Below are 20,838 nucleotides of genomic sequence, written 5' to 3' on the forward strand. Positions count from 1 at the left end.
CCTTGCTTAAGATTTCTTAACACCTTAGTGATATCCAAGTTTTCTATTATTTCATTTTGCTGAAAAGCTTAAACTGAAGTAAGTTTTTTGAGGCATGCTACATGAAGGGCGATGTGTAAAATGCAAGTTTTTGTTGTTGTTAATTGTATTATTCATTTATTATTATTATCAGTATCCTAAACCTGGTGCAATGCATTCAGCCTCCAGGGAGGTGAATCATTTCTATTTGAAAGTTTCACGAAGCTGCTTGAATACCAAGTGGGCGGAGGGACCACCCAAGGTAGCACTGAGCCACACAAGCCGGACAATTGTGCGTTCTGCACAACAATCACTGGGCTTCAAACTAACCCCTTGTGTGAAATGGGTTGGTTTGGGCCGGGATGACTTAAGAACGTGGCTCGTTCAGTGTCGATGGCTTTTTGTTTGCAAACCCGAGATGTCGGTGCGGGTGTACGTGACGTGGATAGCTTCCTGTGCTGCAGCTAATCTGCCACTGAAGCTAATGGTAGCTGAAACAGTGGGAGGGGCGGTGAGGATTGGGAGCTACAGTTGCCTTGTGCTTCTGTGTGTGTGTGGAATGCGTGGGTTTGTGGCTCATGTAACTGGGTGACATTGTCAGCCGAGCCACGGAGGTGCTGCTTTATATCGGCAAAGTGTTTTTCCAGCATTTCAAAATGATAGTGTGCATCTCTTTTTTTCAAATCCGGCTGTTTGTTATTCAAGTCTTATAAATTGTACCTTCAGCTAAATCAGACACTTGGTATGTCTCTGTCTCTCTCTCATTGTGTAGGATTTATTATCCTAGCCTGTTATGTTCTTTCATTATTTTGCAGAGTGATCTCTTCAAAATTTTGCACAACATTTTACTTAATGGTGAGACCAGAGAAGCTGCTTTAAATTACATGGCATCTGTGGTAAACCGCAATATGAAGAAAGCACAGATGCAAGTAAGTATGAGGCTTTTTTTTTGTAATATGCCTTAGATGTTTGTTGGTTCCTGGCACATTATCTACACAGATTGAAGAGCTAATTCCTGTACCTTGCCATGCAGGTTTGTTTCCTAAATTAAAGGCTGCTACAGAGGAGTTTGTCGAATGTGTCCCTTTAAGTGTGTTGTATTGTGAATAAAAGTTAATTTTAAAGCTCTCTCCATGCCTTCTCTAAAGATTGCTTCCTGGAATGTAGGATGTGAATTCTGAGTGCTTTACAATATACACGGAAGTTGAGGATAGCCGGATGATTCAAGGGCACTTTTCCTTCAATTGTCCTTCGTTTTCCACAACTTGTGCTTAAATCCCCAGAGGAGAAGAGTCTTATTCATTGGTTGATGTTGTGTTGTAAAGTATAGCTTTGAAAACATTTTTAAAAGTGCTTGTACACTTTTAAAAATATCTATTAGCGCTTTGGGCCGTCCTCCCGAGGTGAAAGGTGGGCGCAATGCGAATGGAATAACTAAGTGTAAAATAAAAACTTTTTTGTGACTTGAATAGTGTGGAAAAACATAGCATCAGTCCACAGAGCTTTTATTCAACTTTGAAAATGGTGTTATTTTCTTTAACAGACAGATGACCGGTTGGTATCCACGGATGGGTTTATGCTGAACTTCCTGTGGGTGTTGCAGCAACTGAGTACCAAAATCAAGCTGGAAACTGTTGACCCAATGTATATTTTCCATCCAAAGTGTCGCATTAACATACCTGCTGATGAGACGCGTGTCAAAGCCTCTATGGAGGACATCAAAAGTTGGCTCGCAGAGCTCAGTAAGTCCAAATGCAAGATTGAACTCAATATAGACACGCGATTGCCAGGATGGTGGAAGGCGAACTGAATGGATTTGGGTCTTTTTTTCCGACTTGCAATTGTTATGTAAGATTGGAAGTAGAGGGAGTTTATCTGAGTTGATGAGAGAATCATTCGGTTAGGTAAAGCTTAAATTTCTAATTTTTTCCAAGTGAGTACTGGGGACAAAGTGTTGGTTGGGCTAACCTTGCTTTAACCTTTGTAAGTGGTCTGTTCTCTGCGGTTTAGTGCTGTAATGTTTTTAGTGGGTGAATGGATTCAGAAGGCACATGAAGTAAAGATGTTTTAATGCTGTAAATATTCGCCTCTGTAATTGATGCGACTGCCACAAATCCCGGCTTCTAGCAATTTCAATAATTATTTATGTGAGCCTCTTACCTCGATTGTGTCAGTCAGGATCCAGCCAAGTTAATCTAGTTTTTTTTTTAAAACTACAAATTTTTCTCTTTTCTTTCGCCCACTTTCCACACCACCACCTCTTAAACAGACGAGCAGTCAAAGTTTGCAGAACCCAAATTCCCAACAGAATGTTTTTTCCTGACTCTACACGCACACCATCTCGCCATTCTTCCCAGTTGTCGCCGATATATCCGAAGACTACGAGCTATTCGAGATCTCAACAGGTAGGGAGGAGCTGTGCTTGTCTCAGGTTCAGCTTTTAAGTCTCGCGTAAGGTCATTAAATAATAATAATAATCCTTGCATTTTATATAGCGACTTATCACGTCTTCGAGATGTCTCAAGTTGAATAGAATAGGTCCATCTCTGACTCCTCGGCTTTCAAGAGTGACACTTGTTTGAATCCAGTGTTTATGTGTCACCCGGTAGCAATTCTGCCTCTGCAACAAGGAGGTTGTGGGTTCGATTCTCTTCTGAGGGAACACAGCATTGTCGGATGCCATCTTTCTGATAAGACGTTCAAAATGAAAATCTTTTCTGTTCGGGTGATGGTAAAGATCCCATGATACTGATTGAAGAGAAGAAAGGGATTGTCTCCAAAATAAATGAATATATATTAAAAAAACTTGTGTTTATCTACAAAAAAGAGTAATGCCCATCTTTGTTCTTATTACTTTGCGATTGGTAACCCAAGTGCACTTATGGCTATGGCTTCAGATGTCTGTGTTCTTGTATAGTGCAATGCTCCTGTAACCTGAAGCCATTGAAAAAAAATTAGTCCCCAGTAAAATATGCTTGCCAATCCATAAATTCAAGGTACACTCTTAATAGATCAACAATGTCATGTACAGTATTTTACGATGCATTGATCTGCTTTTCACTGGTTCTCATTTTATTATTGTAGGACAGTTGAAGAACTGAAAAATAGTGAGAGTCAGTGGAAGGATTCTCCTCTAGCAAACCGACATCGAGAAATGCTGAAACGCTGCAAAACTCAGTTGAAGGTATGGAAGAGGTGTTGCAGAAAGCACTATGAGTATTATAAATCCTTACATTTGACATAGTCTTTAACTCCCACCTGAACATATAGAAAAAATGGTTTAACATTTCATCTAAAGGATGACTCTCCCAGCACTGCATAATTTATCGTATTTTCAGGTGGGAGAGAAAGGTGACCGAATCTCTGTCTGCTTGATGCTACGTTGGACTTGGTAAACAGATACTTAAGGGTTACTTAATCCTAGTGTGTTGATCGATTATATCTTCTTGTGGAATTTTACTGGTGCATTCTTTGTATTTAAATGCAGAAACTGGTGAGGAGCAAGGCCTGTGCTGATGCTGGCTTGTTGGATGAAAACCTGTTAAGACGGTGCCTCCAGTTCTACGGCACGTTAATCCAGTTGATCTTTCGTATGGTTGACCCACGCTACCCAGAGTAAGATTTTATAATAATAATCCTTGCACTTGATTTAGCGCCTTATCACATCATTGAGACATCTCACAGCGCTTCACAGAATATATTATAACGTGGTTGACTATATTCACCGCTCCGGGACACTACCCTGCGTGAAGGGGACTATATAAATGCAAGTTGTTGTTGTATATTTTGTAAACCGTTCATTGTGTGTAAAAGGCAGCATAGAAGTGTGAGTTGTTGCTGGGTAAACGAGCAAAAAGAGTATGCTGATAAATAATTGACTGCTGAACAAATTGAAATCATCCAATGAGGAGTCTTCTTTCACGAATTCTAAGTTTGCTCAATGTAATTTTTTCTCCCCCCCCCCCCGTCCGCCGATAGCATGACACTGCCCCTGATCGCAGAGGTCCCCAAGGTGTTTGCAGCGTTGCCTGAATTCTATTTGGAAGACGTTGCTGAATTTTTGCTGTTTATTGTACAGTAAGTAGTGAATCTTTACAGTCGAGTGGAAGGTGCGGTGTAGGGTGGTGAAGCGATGACTGAAGCTTGCTGATAATGGGATTGGCAATGCAGCACTTGAGAATTTTTATCTCTGGACACAATGTTTGACTCTGTTGCTCTTTCCTCTTTTCTAACCCTTCCGGGGCTTTGATTTCACAAACCACGGGGCTCAAAAACTTTGCTCGTGTTCCTGTTGACCCCCCCACCCTCCCCCGTGATATTGGACAGTGGTCAGCATCAGGCTGTTTAACTTTGAGCCTTCAAAGTAGAGGCCAAGGCCTGTTGTACATTTCAAACAGGAGGCTAGGCTGAGTGCGAGCAGCTAAGCCAAAACCAGTTCAATCCATTTCTTGATTTCTTCATTCACTTTCCCCACCGCCACGATACACATGCATCCAGCAATGTTACTGGATCGTGATCGTGAGGGGTTGCTCCGCCACTGTCAAGCTCTCTGGGACGCTACCCTGCATGAATATATAAATACAAGTTATTGTGTATATGTAAAATAAAACTGTCTGAACTTGCATTTGCAGATATTCCCCTCAGGTTTTGTATGAGCCTTGCACTCAGGACGTAGTGACCTTCCTCATCGTATTTATCTGTAGTCAGAACTATATCCGAAATCCATACCTGATTGCCAAACTGGTGGAAGTCATGTTTGTGACAAACCCAGCAGTTCAGCCTCGAACGCAGAAATTCTATGAAATCCTGGAGAATCACCCGCTGGCCACAAAGCAACTGGTGCCATCTTTAATGAAATTTTACACAGGTATGTGTTGAAGGAAGGAGAGATGTCTTGGTCGTTAATGTAACATGGTGTGCGTTTCAGATTCTATCAGGTTGTGTCTAAATTTGGTGAATACTCTAGAGCGCTTTATGTGTCTGGGGCCATATTAATTATGCTTCAATAGCATCAACAAATTGTACAACGCCTTTCACTTCAGGAGGACATCGGACAGGCAAAGATTTACACCTGTTTAATGCAACTTCAATGAAAGGGATAGCAGACTTTAAGCATAGGTTATGCTGTCTTTCCCAAGTAGATTATAGAAATTGTAAGTGGATTCGTACTGTACTGAAAGACTTTTGTCCAACCTCTATATGTTCATGTGAATTTGTTGTTGAATAACTAAGCTAATTGTCTTTCTAGCTATTTTGTAGCACATTTCCTAGTGGACTAGGAAGTGGTAGTTGACTTGTGTCAGTGTTAAAGACAGGAACTAGGAAGAGATAATAATACCCATCCTTATCACATCATTGAGACGTCTCAAAGCGGTTCACATAATATACCGTAAATTGAATTGACTGTATATTTTGTGGGCGAAATGCGGCAGCCAATCGCGCACAGCAATTGATGAAAGATCACAAATCGTTTCAGGAAAGTCTTTTAACATGGTAGCCTTCGGATTGGAAAGTTTTGCTGAACTGTAAATAAAAGCATTGGACATCGTAGAATAAAAGCAGAAATACTTGTGGATGCAGTCGGTTGATCGGTCTCTGAAACAGCTGCTTGGTATCCTGGGTGTAAGCATTCATCATAAATCATTTTTTTTTATTTCAGGTTTCCAGCATTGCTAGTTTTTACTTTTTCAATGCATGCCTTTTAGAAGCTGCAGCAAAAACTTAATGATCCTTATTAATAGTCATTTGCACATCTGTCCCCCCCCAGATGTTGAACATACAGGAGCAACGAGCGAGTTCTATGATAAATTTACTATTCGCTACCACATCAGCACAATCTTCAAGAGTCTCTGGCAGAATGTGGCACATCAAGGCACCTTTATGGAAGAGTTTAAGTAAGTTGACTCAGTTCTGGTCATTGATTCTTTCTGTGGGGGGGTGGGAGATGGATCATCAATCATTTCAGGAAAGTTTTTTTTAAAATTGCCAATCGATGAGAAGTTGTAGATTAAAATCAGTAATAATAATCCTTGCATTTGATATTGCGCCTTATCACATCTTCGAGGCGTCTCAAAGCGTTTCACAGAATATACTGTAAAGTGAATCGACTGTATTTGTTGATGCACAGCAGAGTGTTCAGCCTCTGAAGCAGTCATTGTATTTCGGGGTGATTTGCTTTTTCACAGTAATATTGTGTGATTTTTTTAATATACAATCCCAGCTCTGGAAAGCAGTTTGTTCGCTACATCAATATGTTGATCAACGATACAACATACCTACTAGACGAGAGCTTGGATTCTCTCAAAAGGATTCATGAGGTCCAGGAGGAAATGAAGAACAAAGAACGCTGGGATGCTTTGCCAAGGGTAAGAAATAAAATACAACATGATTTATATTTATGACACCTTTCGCATCGGTAGGACGCCTCAAAACCTGTGTTGTCCTTCACCGCATACATCCTACCACGTTTGTTTAACACTAATAATCCTTGCAATTGACACAGCGCCTCATCCCATCTTCGAGACGTCTCAAAGCGCTTCACGGGATACACTGTAAAGTGATGAATTGACTGTGTGTTGTGTGGGAGAGTTGGTAACACTGACGTGAGAGCTCTTCTTTCCATAGGACCAGCAGCAGAGTCGGCAATCACAGCTAACCCAGGATGAGCGTGTGTCTCGTTCATACCTTGCTCTTGGTGCTGAAACTGTGGACATGTTCCATTATCTCACCAAACAAGTTCAAAAACCCTTCCTCAGACCTGTGAGTAAAACCTCTCAACGACTCTTACCTTATCTCCATTAGCCAAAGACATGGGGGTTGGCGGGGAAATGTGACTTGCGGTTTGTGGCATTAACACTATTGAAAACTCCTTCCTGTCTAACTGAAGAGCAGGGAGAGTAGGGGTAGGATAGTGACCGAGGGCACGGTCGTAGATTGGGGGGGGTCTTTAGGTGGGCCACACGGGGTAAGGGATGCGAATGGACTGTGGGATGGAGTTCCAACGGGTGGGGGCAGAGAGGCTGAAAGCCTGACCGTCGATGTGGGGGGTGGAGCAGGCCCGAGCCCGCTGAGCTGAGGGAGCGCACAGATAGATACGGATCCATTAAGAAAAAAATTTGAGCAGCAATTTCTCCCCCCCACCCCCCAAAACCTTGTGCGTTGCAGGAACTTGGTCCACGTTTAGCAGCGATGCTGAATTTCAATCTGCAGCAGTTGTGTGGGCCTAAATGCCGCGACCTGAAAGTCGAAAATCCCGAGAAATATGGGTTTGAACCGAAGAAGCTTTTGGATCAGCTGACTGACATTTACCTGCACTTAGACTGTCCCCGGTTTGCCAAGGCCATTGCTGATGATCAGGTTTGTGAAGATCTAATTTCTGTGTTCAATAATAATATTAATAGTAATACACGACTGAGGGATCGGGTTCCTACTTAGCTTTGATCCTTGCACTTGATGTAGTGCCTTATCAAGTCGATAATCTCCTTTACCTGTGTCCTCTTGCTCTGTGTTGGCACATCTGAAACTTTCAGGAGAGCCTTTAGCATTTTATAATAATGATGATGATAATAATAATGGTTGCATTTGATACAGCGCTTTATCACATCTTCGAGATGTTTCAAAGCCCTTCACAGGATATACTGTAAAGTGAATTGATTGTGTATCTTGGCCCCCCTGCTCCCCCTTTTTTCTGGTGCAGCGATCGTACAGTAAAGAACTCTTTGACGAAGTCATTTTGAAAATGAAAAAGGCTGGAATCAAGTCGACTATCGCAATCGAGAAGTTTCGGCTGCTGGCAGAAAAGGTGGAAGAAATCGTCACAAAGAACGCACGGGCAGAGATTGACTATGGGGATGCCCCGGATGAGTTCAGAGGTAAGTGCATATGAAAACCTTCAAAAGCAGCATTGGACTAGAAATGTAGGGAGTATTTGACATGCTTTAATAGTGCTCCGTTAGCTCTGTAACCTCCTCCAGTTGTTTGTCAGAATTGGTTCCAAGGCTATCCAAAGTGCCCACCTACAAAGTAATTGAAGCTTGATTCAGATTGGTTGCACCTGGAAAAAAATTGGTTTTACAATTTCACAACAACCCCATCCGGGTTCTCAGTTTTTCTTGTACAGCAATTTAAGGTGTTTGTTTAGAACGTGAAAGCTTTTATATTAATGCGTGCTATTATTACTATTATTGATAAAACTGCTTCATATTAATTTGATATTTGCTTTTGAGCACTATTAATTGATGATTTTGGTATGTTGAATTGAAATCACTTTGGACTTTAGCTCATCATTCTCAAATGTCTGCTTATAATGTTGTACCAGTCCTAAATATCCATATATTTAGCTGCTGGATTTTGGCTATTCGCTGAGCATTTTGTTGTGATAGCAGCCAGTGTGATGGTTGTGTGGTTTCTCTTGCTACAGATCCACTGATGGACACCCTGATGAATGATCCTGTGAAGCTGCCCTCTGGGACCATAATGGACCGCTCTATTATTTTAAGACACTTATTAAATTCTCCAACAGACCCATTTAACCGACAACACTTGACGGAGAATATGCTGGAACCAGGTAAAGGGGTATATGAGCAGTGGTTTAAAAAAGGGGTATTTGATCTGTCGTATCACATCCAGCCCTCAGCAGCCAAAATGCAAGGTTGTGAACCCCTGAGATGCATAAATGGAAGGTTTTCTCCTCCCGCCACAGTGGCCATGTTGAAAGATTATGTACGATGCAGTCTGCAATTGAATTCACTGCCAGCGCTCATAACATGGACTTGCACATGAGGCTGTTTGGGCGTGAGCCACCAGAGCCTGTGAAACCTGACCCGAGCATGAATTCCCGAGAGCGAGAGGAGAGCGAAGAGATAAATGGTTAAAGATGGAGAAATGGCCTGGGGTGGGGGGCAAGGCAGGGAGAAATGCTATTCTATTTCAATCCAGTTGTGGAGTCCTGTAGCACGTTGGTTAGAGCACTCGCTTCACAAGCAGAGGACCCGGGTTTGATTCCTGGGCGGGGCAAAACCTTAGAGCCGTTTGGAGTAAGAAAGCTTCCCTGTTTATTTAGCCGTAAGTAGTAAGCCCTCTTGGTAGTTGATTGCCGGATAGCTTTGCAGGGCTAATGATCCCTGCTAGAAAAAAAATGCAGTCATTCAATCCACGATTGTTTGTGGGACACTGCTGTGCGCAATTTGCTACCAGATTTCGCCCACGAATACAATCAGTTCACTGTGAAGCTCTTGTGAGACATCTCGACGCCGTGATGAGGTGCTATATCAAATGCAAGGATTGTTATTCTTAATTCATTACCTTGGAGTGCTTCTCTGTATCTGTTGCAGTGCCTGAACTGAAGGAAAAGATCCACACCTGGATGAGAGAGAAGCAACATGCAAATCGTTCCTTGCAGTGAAGTGTTACCTGAGCCGGACGCAGTGATGGGGAGAGAGAGGGAAAAAAAAGGCTTGTAGTTCCAAACTTAGACGACCAGGTTAATGAGAACCCGAGAACAAATCTGCTTTTCTGCTTTGACGTTGAAACTCTCGAGGCAAGCGGTTTGCTGAACTGGTATGAGAGGGTGAGCTGAAAAAATCAACTTTAAAAACAAAAATAAAATAAAAACAATGTCTGTAAATAAATTTAATTTAAAAGGACAAAAAAAACGGTTGGAAGGAAAATGTTCCGAGGTGTTGGGTACAATTTAAAATACCTTTTTTTTTTTTTGCAGTAACAGATGTACACGACCAGTCCGCGTTTAGGTGAGGGTGGGGGGGGAGGGGAGGAGGCGACGGGCAAGCTTGCAGCAAGTTTTGAAATGGCGGTCTGAGCTACCGTGAATTAATGGAGGATGTATATCTGTATTTTAGGTTGAAATTATTGCTCTACTCTTGCAACCACTCGCTGCTAAAGGGACAGTTGGTTTGCTGCACTACATGTTCCTCAAAACCAAAGTGATGTGCGTATAGGCCCTTGCCCTTAATTAATTAATTTAAAAAGAAAAAAAAAAATCCCTGAGGTTAGAATCGAGAGGCATTATTATCCGTTGGCTCACAGGATTAGACGAGAGGTGTTTTTGAATTGTTTGCTTCTCATTATTTTTCATATTTTTTTATATATAAATACGGCCGAGCCCGATATGTATTTTCTCCGTGCAGTTTAATGCCAATTCTATCTTGAAGCAGATTTAACGGCCCACATTCTTCTCCGTCTCCATCCCTCCCCCACCCTCCTCCCCCCTCAAGTTTGCTTCCGTACGCAGAACCTCACGCAGACAGTATTTTTAACCCTTACCCCGCCGCGCTCCCTGTAACTTGACATTTTCCGCGATACGATCTGAAATATTGGAATTATGTTTCGCCTTCGAAACGACGGCTTCGCGCGCATCTCCGCTGCAGTGTGGAGGGAGGATTCCCTTCATGTCCTGCTGGCTTTCTTCGTTGCTGGCCTCTGGCCCACTAGAGGGCACTCCCATCTTTCCACGAGCTCCTCCTGTCTCACGGCAGAAGGCTTCATACCGAGATGGACTCCATATTTCTCGCGCACTTGTTGAGTGAATGGAACCTACAACGGGGAAACTCTCTTTCGACCCGCACCTGTTGTAATCCTTCCTGCTCGGTTCATGTGAACGCCGGCTATTTGTGAATTTTCACGCGGTTGCAATCGTAATTTGTTAAGTATTTGGATTATCTTCCGACAACCTTAATTTACACGAATCAGAGGATTTTTCCAAGACTCTTAATTCACAATTTCAGTGTGCTTGGAATCTGATCAGATCTGTATTTCCTGTTAAATCGAATGGACTAGTTTCCCCTTTTTTTAAAACAAAATGTATTTGCAGCTCCCTTGGTGACTTGGCTATCCAGCAACCTCCTTGCTCTCCTTTGGGAAGGGAATGGGAGGACATTTATTTTCTTTTAAAAAGCAGAATAGAAGAATTCAACCTGTTCCATGATGCATCGCCAACAAGTACCTCATAAACATCCCAAGTCTAATGGTCCAATCAATTCAAGTGTCCGCCATGTATTCACAAGCGTAAAATCCACACTGGTACCTCCTATAATTCTTTGCCTTCTTTTTCTAAAAGTCAATGATGGTACCTGGAGTGGTGGCTAGCTATTTGCTGCTTACCATTTAAAGTGTTTAAAACCACTGCCTTTCGTTAAGAGGCGTCATAAATCAATAGGACACACAACTAATTAATCTGTGAAACATCCCGACCAAGTTTGATTATTTCTCTTGCGTTGAATAAATCATAGGGTGTCAATAATGGAGTTGCTCAAGACATTTAACTCCTCGTAAAGTTAGAATATTAAAGGTAAGTCAGCTTTTTTTTATTAAAAGGACTTTTTTTTTAAAAAAAACTTTCCCTTCTCCATCATAATTCTGCACAATATTGCCATACACTTGAAACTAGACTATTAAAATATAGGGTTTTGAAATAAGACTTCAGATTGCGTTAACCATTTTCCTCTTCCTCGTTTTTTTTCTAGCAAGATCCCTCGTGTAATCTTTTGAGCCAATGTGACTTTGCCAAGGTCAGATATTGTTGGATCAATGAGGGATTTGTTCTTTTACATTCAAGTGCCGCCAACAGAGAATACATTTTAAGGCACTTTTGCGTGTAGATTCTACTCGCACATCAGAGCTACTCTTGTAATAAAGATGCCACAGATGTAAGGTAGATTATGAGTTCATTATTGCATTACGTGGGGTAAAGACAAACACCCCTCCAGTTTGGATGCGTAAAGTCTACGTAAATCGATTGATAATTTGATCTAAATTTAGAGGTTGTTTTTGTTACTTTTTTAGAAAAAAATATATATAGTGCGACCTATTGAGAAACCTGAACGATGATAAGCCTTTTTAGCCCCCAGAGCCCTTCACAAGACAAAGCTAACGATTCAAATTGGCGGCCATACTTAATTCCTTACATTCACTCTATTGGTATTTTTGACTGAATCTACAATGTGGTGGGGGTCGCACTCATTACAATTGGTGACCCCCCCCCCCCCTCCCCTCCATTTTAAGCTTGGGACCTCTTCAGTATATTTATTACACTCATTTTAACCTATTTAATAAGTACTAATTTGGCCTGTAAAGCTTTCTTGCGTAGAGGAAAAGGTGTCTTTCTGGGCTGGAAGAGTTGCTAATTTGCTGCTAACCGGCCAGCCACAGAATCTCAAATCTATTGTATAAGGTAAATTGAAAACTCTTAGCCAATTATAATGGTAGTTTGGTAGTACTGATGTAAGCATTTTATCCTGATATCGAACGAACTGGAAATTCCGGCACTGAGGCAAGAAAAATGAGGAAATATGAAAGCTACATTTTCCAACAAAAAAAACCTTCATTCTTGGTAACACTGCTCCTTGCTCCAGGTACTTGAATTTCTGACTTTTATTTTGAAAAGCTGGATTTTTTTTTCTATGAATGCTGTTGTAATCACAGAACTGTTTTTAAAATGATAAATAAACCTGCACAGAATGGTGATACCGATGGACTATTCTGATTGCTCCCAGCCTTTGAATTCCAATAAACGGTGATACACATCCAAATATACAGCTGAGTCGTTCGTTGCCTTCTGCGATCAAGTGGATTTAAGGTTGTACCTATTGCTGGGATTTCCTTCTCTCTCCTCCTTCCTTCTCTTCTCGGTTCCTCCTCTTCTCCTCACCGCCCCCCCCCCCACCCCAAATGCACAGATTTTCTAGTCTTAAGTCCACTATTTTCATCATCTGCTCAATTTCAAGCGCTTTGAGACTTCTCAATGACTTGATAAGCCTCTGTATCAAATGCAAGTATTATTATTGTTTTATTGTGCGTTGTCTTTTAATAGTTTCCTTAGTTGGCAGGCAGCACTCGCTACGTTGTGGATTCGAGATCAATGTCCAGACTTGAGCTCATAGTCCAAGCTGACCCTCCAGTGCAATACACATAGAGATGCCGTCCTTCAGATGAGCTGTGATGCCGAGTGCTGCCTCGCTAACCTTTGGAGGATGTAGAAGCCGCGAATATTAGAAAGGAGAAGGGAGTTTCTCCCGGCTGTCAGCCTTTCCTATCTGTTGGCTATTTCCCCACGTAAACGCAGCCCCGACACTTCACGGCAAATTCTCTGAAGTGCTTTGAGATGTTTTGACGTTGTTTGTAGTCTCTACCTTGGGGCTGTTTATGGGACCCTGCTGTGTGCAAAAATGGCTGCTGAGTTTTGCTAATGTAAACAAACCTCCCCTGCTGCACTTGAGTAATTGGGGGAAGATAAGAGAACAGGAGGAGGCCATTGTAACCATAAAGCGTACTGTCACCTCGCCTTGGCTCAGCATCGTGTTCCACCACTGTCGAGGACTCCGGGAAGCTACTCTTGTGTGAGGGGCACTATATAACGCAAATTGTTGTTGAAAATTCAGGTATTTTATATGTGAACGTCTGTCTGGTTGAGAATTGTGTCAGACTGTGTGCAGGTGATGAAAATAGTCTGCTGACTCTCACTGTCTACACACCCATGGAGAGTTTGGGTGTCGTGGAGGCAAACCCAGTGACTCAATGCCTTCCTGACCGCTTGTGGGTCTTCCCAACTCTTCCCTCCACAGACTGCAGATAATCCAGAACTCTGCAGCCCGTGTCCTCTCCCGCAGCAAACTCCGTGACCCCATCTCCCCCACTCTCGCCCGACTCCATTGGCTCCCTATCCTTCAGAGGATCCAGTTCAAGATCCTGGTCCTCACCTACAAAGCCCTCCATGGTCTCGCCCCACCCTACCTCTGCCACCTCCTAACCCCCTACCAACCCGCCCGCCCCCTCCGCTCAGTCGGCTCTGGCTACTCCACGTCCCCCGACCCACCCGCCCCACCATTGGCGGGAGAGCCTTCAGCCACTCTGCCCCCAAACTCTGGAATTCCAGCCCCCAATCACTCCGCCTCGCCCCCTCCTTAGCCTCCTTCAAGTCCCGCCTGAAAACCCTCCTCTTCGACCAGGCCATCGGTCACCCCCCCCCCCCCCCCTTCTCCCTCCCTGACCCCAGCTCAGGTCTGAAATGCTCCCGACGTGAAAGGCGCTATACAGATGTAATCTTGTTGTTGAAACGGTGGGTGACAGTGTATCAGCAAGTTTATACGGAGCTCTAAATGTTTGCCCATAAAGCTAACCCACCACTGAAATACAACACCTCTGAAATACAACAGAATCTCTTTGTCGGGAAAATACAATTTTAAGGGGAAAATAATTGTTAAAATCCTAAAGGGAAGCAGGAGGAGAGAGGAGCGCTATCTATGTGTTACACCAGATAGGAACCTTAGCTTTTTTTAAAAAAAAGGGTTAGGATTCAAACAATCTTATCGCTAAGTAACGTTAAAAATTATCGGTGCTGAGGGGGAAATGATTCTTTGTAAGTTCAGGAACAGAACAGCCACAGGTTCCATCCTATCGCATCTTACTGCAACTTTTTTTTTCTTCTGCCTATGCCTATAAATTTTATCCAGTTTTTTCTAAGCTGGTTTCATACCTTCGTGTGGGATTTGTCNTTTTTTTTAAAATTCGAGTAATTTTTGACCGAAAAGGGGAGAAATATTCACGAGCGGAAATTCACGTAAAGCTTCTTGAATTTGTTGGAATGAAGTCTATTTGTTGGAATGGAAGACAGCCATAGACAGGTGTGGGGGGGGAAGAGGTCATTTAAATGTACGCAATTCTCTTTAAGATGATGGCTTTGCCAGCTGCATTTTATGATCGGAAGCCAGCCACACCCAGATCAATAAGCGAGCGACTGAAACAGTCGATCCCGAAAACTCCCTCTTAACCCCACCTTGTTTTTAGGAACCTTGGCTCCAATCTTTACCAGGTAAAGCCTCTGCTGCACATTTCCCCCCTCAATTTCTCAGGATTAAGCAAATCTCCTTTTAAATACAACACCGTAATCTGCAGAAGAAAACCTTCTTTGTAAGGTGTACACTTTGTGTGTGTGTGTATATAATATATATATTAAAGTATGTGTGTGCTGTGTAAAATGGGTGTGACTTTTAAGGTTTAAGGTGGTAATGGAAAACGTTTTAAGCAGTAATTGCTGATTACATCACCGGGTGAGGGAGGGTTGACTGGTCTCTAAGGAATTGCTGAGTTACAGTGAAAGGGCATCTGAACTGATGTGCACAGCTGAAGCCTGAAACACCTAAGGTTAATGGCTCATATCTCTACTGTTATTAATTCACTTCCAATTACACTGTTGTGCTCTGCAGCCCCTCTTACTGAACCCAGGATCCCCGATGAGGTCATTGCTCATTGCAGCTGAAACCAAAAACAATCTTGCCAACAATACATTTACAATAGCCAAAAGAATATAAGCATTCAGAATAGCTGCCATTTATTACATTTTTTTTACTCCCAAAACATGACTCGTAGCGGCACAATAGCTGTTCCAAATAATAGTCCTTAAATTTCCCAAAGTCTGAACATTTTATTCCTCCTGATAAGAAATGTTCATTAATTCAATGTGTTTTGTATCACAACCAACACAGATCTCGATTGTGGGCTATATACATTAGTACATTGTGTAAAGCGCTTTGAGATGTCTCAACGAAGTGATGAGGATTATTATTATTTGCATTTCGAAGCGATTGTGTTGTAAAGGTAATTTTTCTTGTCTTTATAATCTTGGTCTTTGCGTTATCTCACTTCATTTTTTATAAAAATATATATATATATTTACGCCGTACCCATCTAACATTAATCCACCCTTGTGGATATCATACACGTACAAAACACTCGTGGACATAATTCAACAACAAATTACAATTGTAAAGTGCCTTTCACAGTGGGAGGACGTCCCAAGCCGCTGGACAGTCAGGGATTTGGACCCGAGCCGGGGGTTGGGACCAGGGGAGGGTGGCCGAATGCATGGTTGAAGAGGAGGGTCTTGAGATGTGCTTTGAAGGAGGCAAGGGAGGGAGCGAGATGAAGGGACTGTGGGATGGAGCTCCAAAGTGTGAGGGCAGAAAAGCTGAAGGCCCGACCACCAATGGTGGGGCCGGGCGGGGGGGCCATGAAGCAGCAGTGGAGAGGGAGGGGACAAGTTTATATGGTGTTAGTAGATCCCAGAAGTAGGGAAGGAGTGAGGATGAGGATTTTGAATTCTACCCTCTCGGGGATGGAGAGCCAGTGGAGCCGAGCGAGGTTGGAGGTGATAAGAGTCACGGAGCCTGATGCAGGAGAGGGCACGAGCTGCAGAGTTCTGGATGATCCGCAGCTCGTGAAATATTCAGCTCACATACCGTCTGAGCCCCTGCGTTGGTCAGGGATCAACGATTGTATTTTAAGACTTCATCCAAGTTGTCATCTGGATACCACCCGCTGAAATATGTACAGTTAAGATGCCTGTCGTTGCTGTTAATGAATGAGCCATGCGAGGAGTCCTGCATTCATTACAACGGTTTTCGAAATGAATACGTTTAACAGGCAATGCACTCTCCCTGCAGTATTGTGCACTGCGTATATTAATTCTTGTCATGTATTCGTTAAAGCATTGAGTTGCAGAAACATTATCCCTGGTTTTGTGTCGCAGGAAGAGGAACACGCATTTTGTCTTACAGCGAAAAGCCAACGCGCGATTCGAAGCTGCGCATCAAGACTGGGTCTCCGCGTAAGTTGAGACGAGATTTACTTGAAACTGCGGAACAGAAAAGACCCTCCATTGTGGCTGGGAGTGCGACTCAATTGATGTTATAGTGAACCAAGAAGACAGAAAGAAGTAAGAGTGTTTGATTCCATCAGGGTGTGGTGTTCAGCCTGAAAAAGTTATATAACCCACTGCACAATATTAATAAGAGTAGTAATCCTCGCATTTGATATAAGCGCCTCATTACGCCTTCTAGACATCTCAAAGCGCTTCACAGAAACCACTGCAAAATTTACTGTGGGTGAAATGCAGCAGTCGATTGCTCACAGCAGTGTTCCACAAACGTATTCCAGTGGGGATTTAAGTGGGGAACGGTGGGAAGGGAAAATGATAGATGCAAATCACAAAAGCAGTACACAAGTGGTCTGAACAGACACTAAACAAATAAAGGTAATTGGGATGTCCTCCCGACATGAAAGGTGCTTACAAAGGTAGGTTGTTGTTGAGATCACAGAATATGATGGAATGTGAGTGCAAAAATTGTATTGGAATATATTTTAGTGTATTTTTACATTTTTTTTTCCCCCTCTAAACTGAATTAAGCAGCGCTTCAAATTCTGTGCTGCAGTTTCAAAGCCACATCTTAATTTTTGGACCAAATTTGCACCTGGAGAACTGGGCTCATCCAAATTGTAAAAAAAAAATAAGGATCTGGATTAATAATAATAGTGACCAAAAAAGTTGTGATACCGTTACAATAAGCCTTGAAGAAATTATGCTAATTAATAGTTATTATTATTCAAATAAATGGTATCACGACTGTTTGGTCACCCTGTAATAATCCTTCCATTTGATATAGTGCCTTATGTCATTGAGATGTCTCAAAGTGCTTCGCAGGACATATGCTGTAAAGTCAATTAATTGACTGTATATTTTGTGGGCGAAACACGGCGGTTAAAAAGCGCACAGCGAAGGACCCACCAGGGGTTTCAATAAAACTGATTTGCTCTGATTCAATTCAATCGAAACTCAACACATGATCGGTGGCCACCAGATGGCAAAATGCACTGGTGTAGCACTGCACAAGTTGGGTGTTAAGAGTGGTTGGATTCTGTTTTGAGTTCCCAATCTTGGCCCAGATGTTTATTGGGGGGGGGGGGGGGAGTGGGAGTGAGGGGTTAGGGACTGTAGATGCACAATTAATTAGGATGTTTAAAAAGGAAATAGATGATGGTAATAATGCTTTGCGTTTGATACGTCTTCGAGACGTCTCAAAGCGCTTCACGGAATACGGTGTGAAATTTATATATTTTACATCAAGTGAATTGACTGTGTATTTCGTGGGCAAAACTCGGCAGCCGATATCTGGGAAGCGAACCTCAAGGTGGTACGGAGGAAACGGTGGGAAATAGGAATAAACGATGTCAATAAACTGCCAGAAGGCTTCATGAGCCAAATTACCTGCTCTTGCTGCTGTACAGGGGATAGTTTGGGACATGCGACTGTCAGGATGGTGGCAGGTGACCTGGATGGACCTTGTTCTTTTGTCCAGCAATTCTTATGTTCTACATCGCTGCAATGTGCTGACGGTGAGTCCTCCCAAAGGGTGGTGTTCTCATGCTTCCCTGAGCAGCCAATTTGGCAGCCGCATTGGCAAAGGCTTGAGGCTGTTTGAACTCTCGATCCAGTATGGTGTGTAGTCTGGAAATTACATCGCTGCGATCACGTTTGAAATTGAAGCATCTGTGCAGCTTTTTGGGGCCTTCTGATGTCTTCTCCCCCCCCCACACACACACACTGCCGCTCCCTCCCCATAAAGTGTGCCAGGATCAAACAACTGTTCGTGGGGTCACTGCTGTGCCCAATTGGCTGCTGCGTTTCACCCACAAAATACACAGTCGATCCGTTTAAAGTAGATCCTGTGAAGCGCTTCGAGACGTCTCGATGACACGATCAGGCGCAGTATCAAATGCAAGGATTATTATTATTACACGGGTGGAAAAATAAACCAGGATTTTCTATCCCCCACCCCCCCCACCCCCAGAAAAAAAAGGACTTGCTTGCCGTTAGATTATACAGCGACATCACAAATCCACTTTCAAATCCCAGCCTCGTCTGACATTCCCACTCGGGATTCCCCAATTGCAGCTGGTCCGCCAGGTGCAGGACATGAGAAAGCTCCCAAATGCCAAGGGAACTTCTGTCCGGGTCTCAGCTGCGCACAGCACTGAGACACGACACCGACACAGGCCACAGAAACATTCTCCATTTATTTTCGCAGCAGGAATCCGGGGAGTACGGCTCATGGACACACTGGAGAGAAATAGGGAAGGAAATAACAGGGTTTTTTTTCTCCAAATAATGCCAATGTTTGAATCGGTGTTCCGTGATTACAGCGATACGTGTTGGCGTTGTTTGAAAGGTAATTTGGAACATTGGGGTAACAAATACTTACCCTATTTTCCATTTTTTTTTAACCTTTTTTATTTATTTTAAAAAAAAATCCTCCCCCCCAAAAAAGGCTTCAGTGAATTATGAGATATTCCAACCATCTCCAGAGGGACACCATCAGATTCTCCAACAGTCTGCAAGTTTGGAGACTATATGGAGGGCACTCCATATAATATTGATAATAATAATAATCCTTGCATTTGATATAGCGCCTAATCACGTCACCGAAATGCACGTCACAGAATATACTGTAAAGTGAATTGACTGTATATTTTGTGGGCGAAATGAAATCAGCATTGATGTACAATTGCCAAGCAAATAGAGTATTGTGCTGTCTTTCTCGACATCTCTTTGACTTTCTATTCCTAAATCACTTCTAACCGAACCGATTGATCCCTTTTATCTCATGGCCACAAGCAATATAGCTCCCTTTTCAACGTTGTCCGTCTGTCCGGACATCTCCTTTGAACCAATGGTTCATCCGCGTCACAGCTGCTCGAGCTGAGGCTGTGAAACCTGTGGCTTTCGGGCACAGATTTTCAGGCAAAAATCACTTAATGACATGTAAATGAAAAACTGAGCTCTTGAGACAAAACACTCGTAAAGAAAATTTCTCATTTGTGCCGAGGAACAGAACAGAATGATCTGTTCCTCAGCACGAATACACCCTGAGCTAAATCCACTGTATTTTATATTCAGTAACCGTGGTATAATCCCCTCGCATTTGATATAGCACTTTTCATGTCTTCGAGACGTCCCAAAGCGCTTCACAGAACACACTGTAAAGTGAATTGACTGTATATTTGTGGGCGAACGCGGCAGCCAATTGCGCACAGCAATGTCCCACAAACAGTCAGAGATTGAAAATGACCAATTTATTATTGTGTTTGGTTTTGGAGGATTATTATTAGGCTCTGTGTGGAGTAAGGAAACTTGCCCAAGGTTTCGCCCTCTGCCGGGAATTGAACTCAGGTCTCTACCCACTGAACTACAGGACTCCACATAAATGAATGATATTCCTTGCATTAGGTTTCACGGAGGGAGGACGTCTTGAGGCGCTTTGCAGGATTTACTCTTAAGGTGTTAAGACTATTTTGAAGGTGAAATTAACCCTCGCATCCATATTATGGATGCATATTATTATTTAAATAATTATTATTATTATTTAAACAATAATAAATTGGTCATTTTCAATCTACGACTGTTTGTGGGACATCGCTGTGCGCAATTGGCTGCCGCGTTCGCCCACAAATATACAGTCAATTCACTTTACAGTGTGTTCTGTGAAGCGCTTTGGGACGTCCTCCCGACGTGAAAAGCGCTATATCAAATGCAAGGATTATTATTATTATTATTATTATAAATATCTATATTTTGCTGCAAAATATAGTCAATCCACTTCACAGTGTATGTTGTGAAGCTCTTTGAGACGTCTCGAAGACGTGATAAGGCGCTGTGTCAAATGCAAGAATTATTATTATTATACACACACATATATATATATATATATAGTGCTGTGAAGTGCTCCGAGAGGCCAATAATAACAATTATTGTTATTACTTCATTCGTGTCTGTCCGATACACACCTGAAGAGAAATGCGGAGGGCGTACGGGGGGAGGGGTGCGGGGGAGGAGGGGGTACGGGGTGCGGGGGGAGGGGGAGCGATGGGGGAGGGGGTGCGGGGGGGGAGGGGGAGGAGGGGGTACGGGGGTGCGGGGGGGAGGGGGAGAGGGGGTGCGGGGGAGGGGGTGCGGGGGTGGGATGGGAGGGCGCT

At 42.9% G+C, this 20,838-nt stretch overlaps 2 protein-coding genes across 4 annotated transcripts in view; both read left to right on the forward strand.

Moving 5' to 3' along the window:
- Nucleotides 1-12,563, forward strand: part of ube4b (ubiquitination factor E4B, UFD2 homolog (S. cerevisiae)) — a 36,266-nt gene extending 23,703 nt beyond the window's left edge. For both annotated transcript variants that reach the window (XM_007902145.2, XM_042343549.1), the window contains 14 exons: nucleotides 834-947; nucleotides 1,562-1,760; nucleotides 2,288-2,423; nucleotides 3,103-3,202; nucleotides 3,506-3,633; nucleotides 3,997-4,095; nucleotides 4,650-4,885; nucleotides 5,786-5,912; nucleotides 6,239-6,383; nucleotides 6,643-6,777; nucleotides 7,183-7,374; nucleotides 7,715-7,889; nucleotides 8,438-8,584; nucleotides 9,351-12,563. In XM_007902145.2, the coding sequence (XP_007900336.1) occupies nucleotides 834-947; nucleotides 1,562-1,760; nucleotides 2,288-2,423; nucleotides 3,103-3,202; nucleotides 3,506-3,633; nucleotides 3,997-4,095; nucleotides 4,650-4,885; nucleotides 5,786-5,912; nucleotides 6,239-6,383; nucleotides 6,643-6,777; nucleotides 7,183-7,374; nucleotides 7,715-7,889; nucleotides 8,438-8,584; nucleotides 9,351-9,421 (2,004 nt within the window). In that variant the 3' untranslated portion in view covers nucleotides 9,422-12,563. The remainder of the gene's footprint in view (nucleotides 1-833; nucleotides 948-1,561; nucleotides 1,761-2,287; nucleotides 2,424-3,102; nucleotides 3,203-3,505; nucleotides 3,634-3,996; nucleotides 4,096-4,649; nucleotides 4,886-5,785; nucleotides 5,913-6,238; nucleotides 6,384-6,642; nucleotides 6,778-7,182; nucleotides 7,375-7,714; nucleotides 7,890-8,437; nucleotides 8,585-9,350) is intronic.
- A 4,052-nt stretch (nucleotides 12,564-16,615) lies between these two features.
- The window catches only part of kif1b (kinesin family member 1B), a 93,469-nt gene continuing 89,246 nt past the window's right edge, over nucleotides 16,616-20,838 (forward strand). Inside the window, exon 1 of one of the 2 annotated variants that reach the window (XM_007902154.2) lies at nucleotides 16,616-16,744. The gene's annotated coding sequence lies outside the window, so the exon portion shown is untranslated. Of the gene's footprint in view, nucleotides 16,745-18,184; nucleotides 18,202-20,838 lie in introns of those variants that run through there. The other variant, XM_042343502.1, reaches the window with a different exon arrangement.

This window comes from Callorhinchus milii, unplaced genomic scaffold (assembly GCF_018977255.1).
Source record: "Callorhinchus milii isolate IMCB2004 unplaced genomic scaffold, IMCB_Cmil_1.0 Scaffold24, whole genome shotgun sequence".
Taxonomy (NCBI): Eukaryota; Metazoa; Chordata; class Chondrichthyes; order Chimaeriformes; family Callorhinchidae; genus Callorhinchus; species Callorhinchus milii.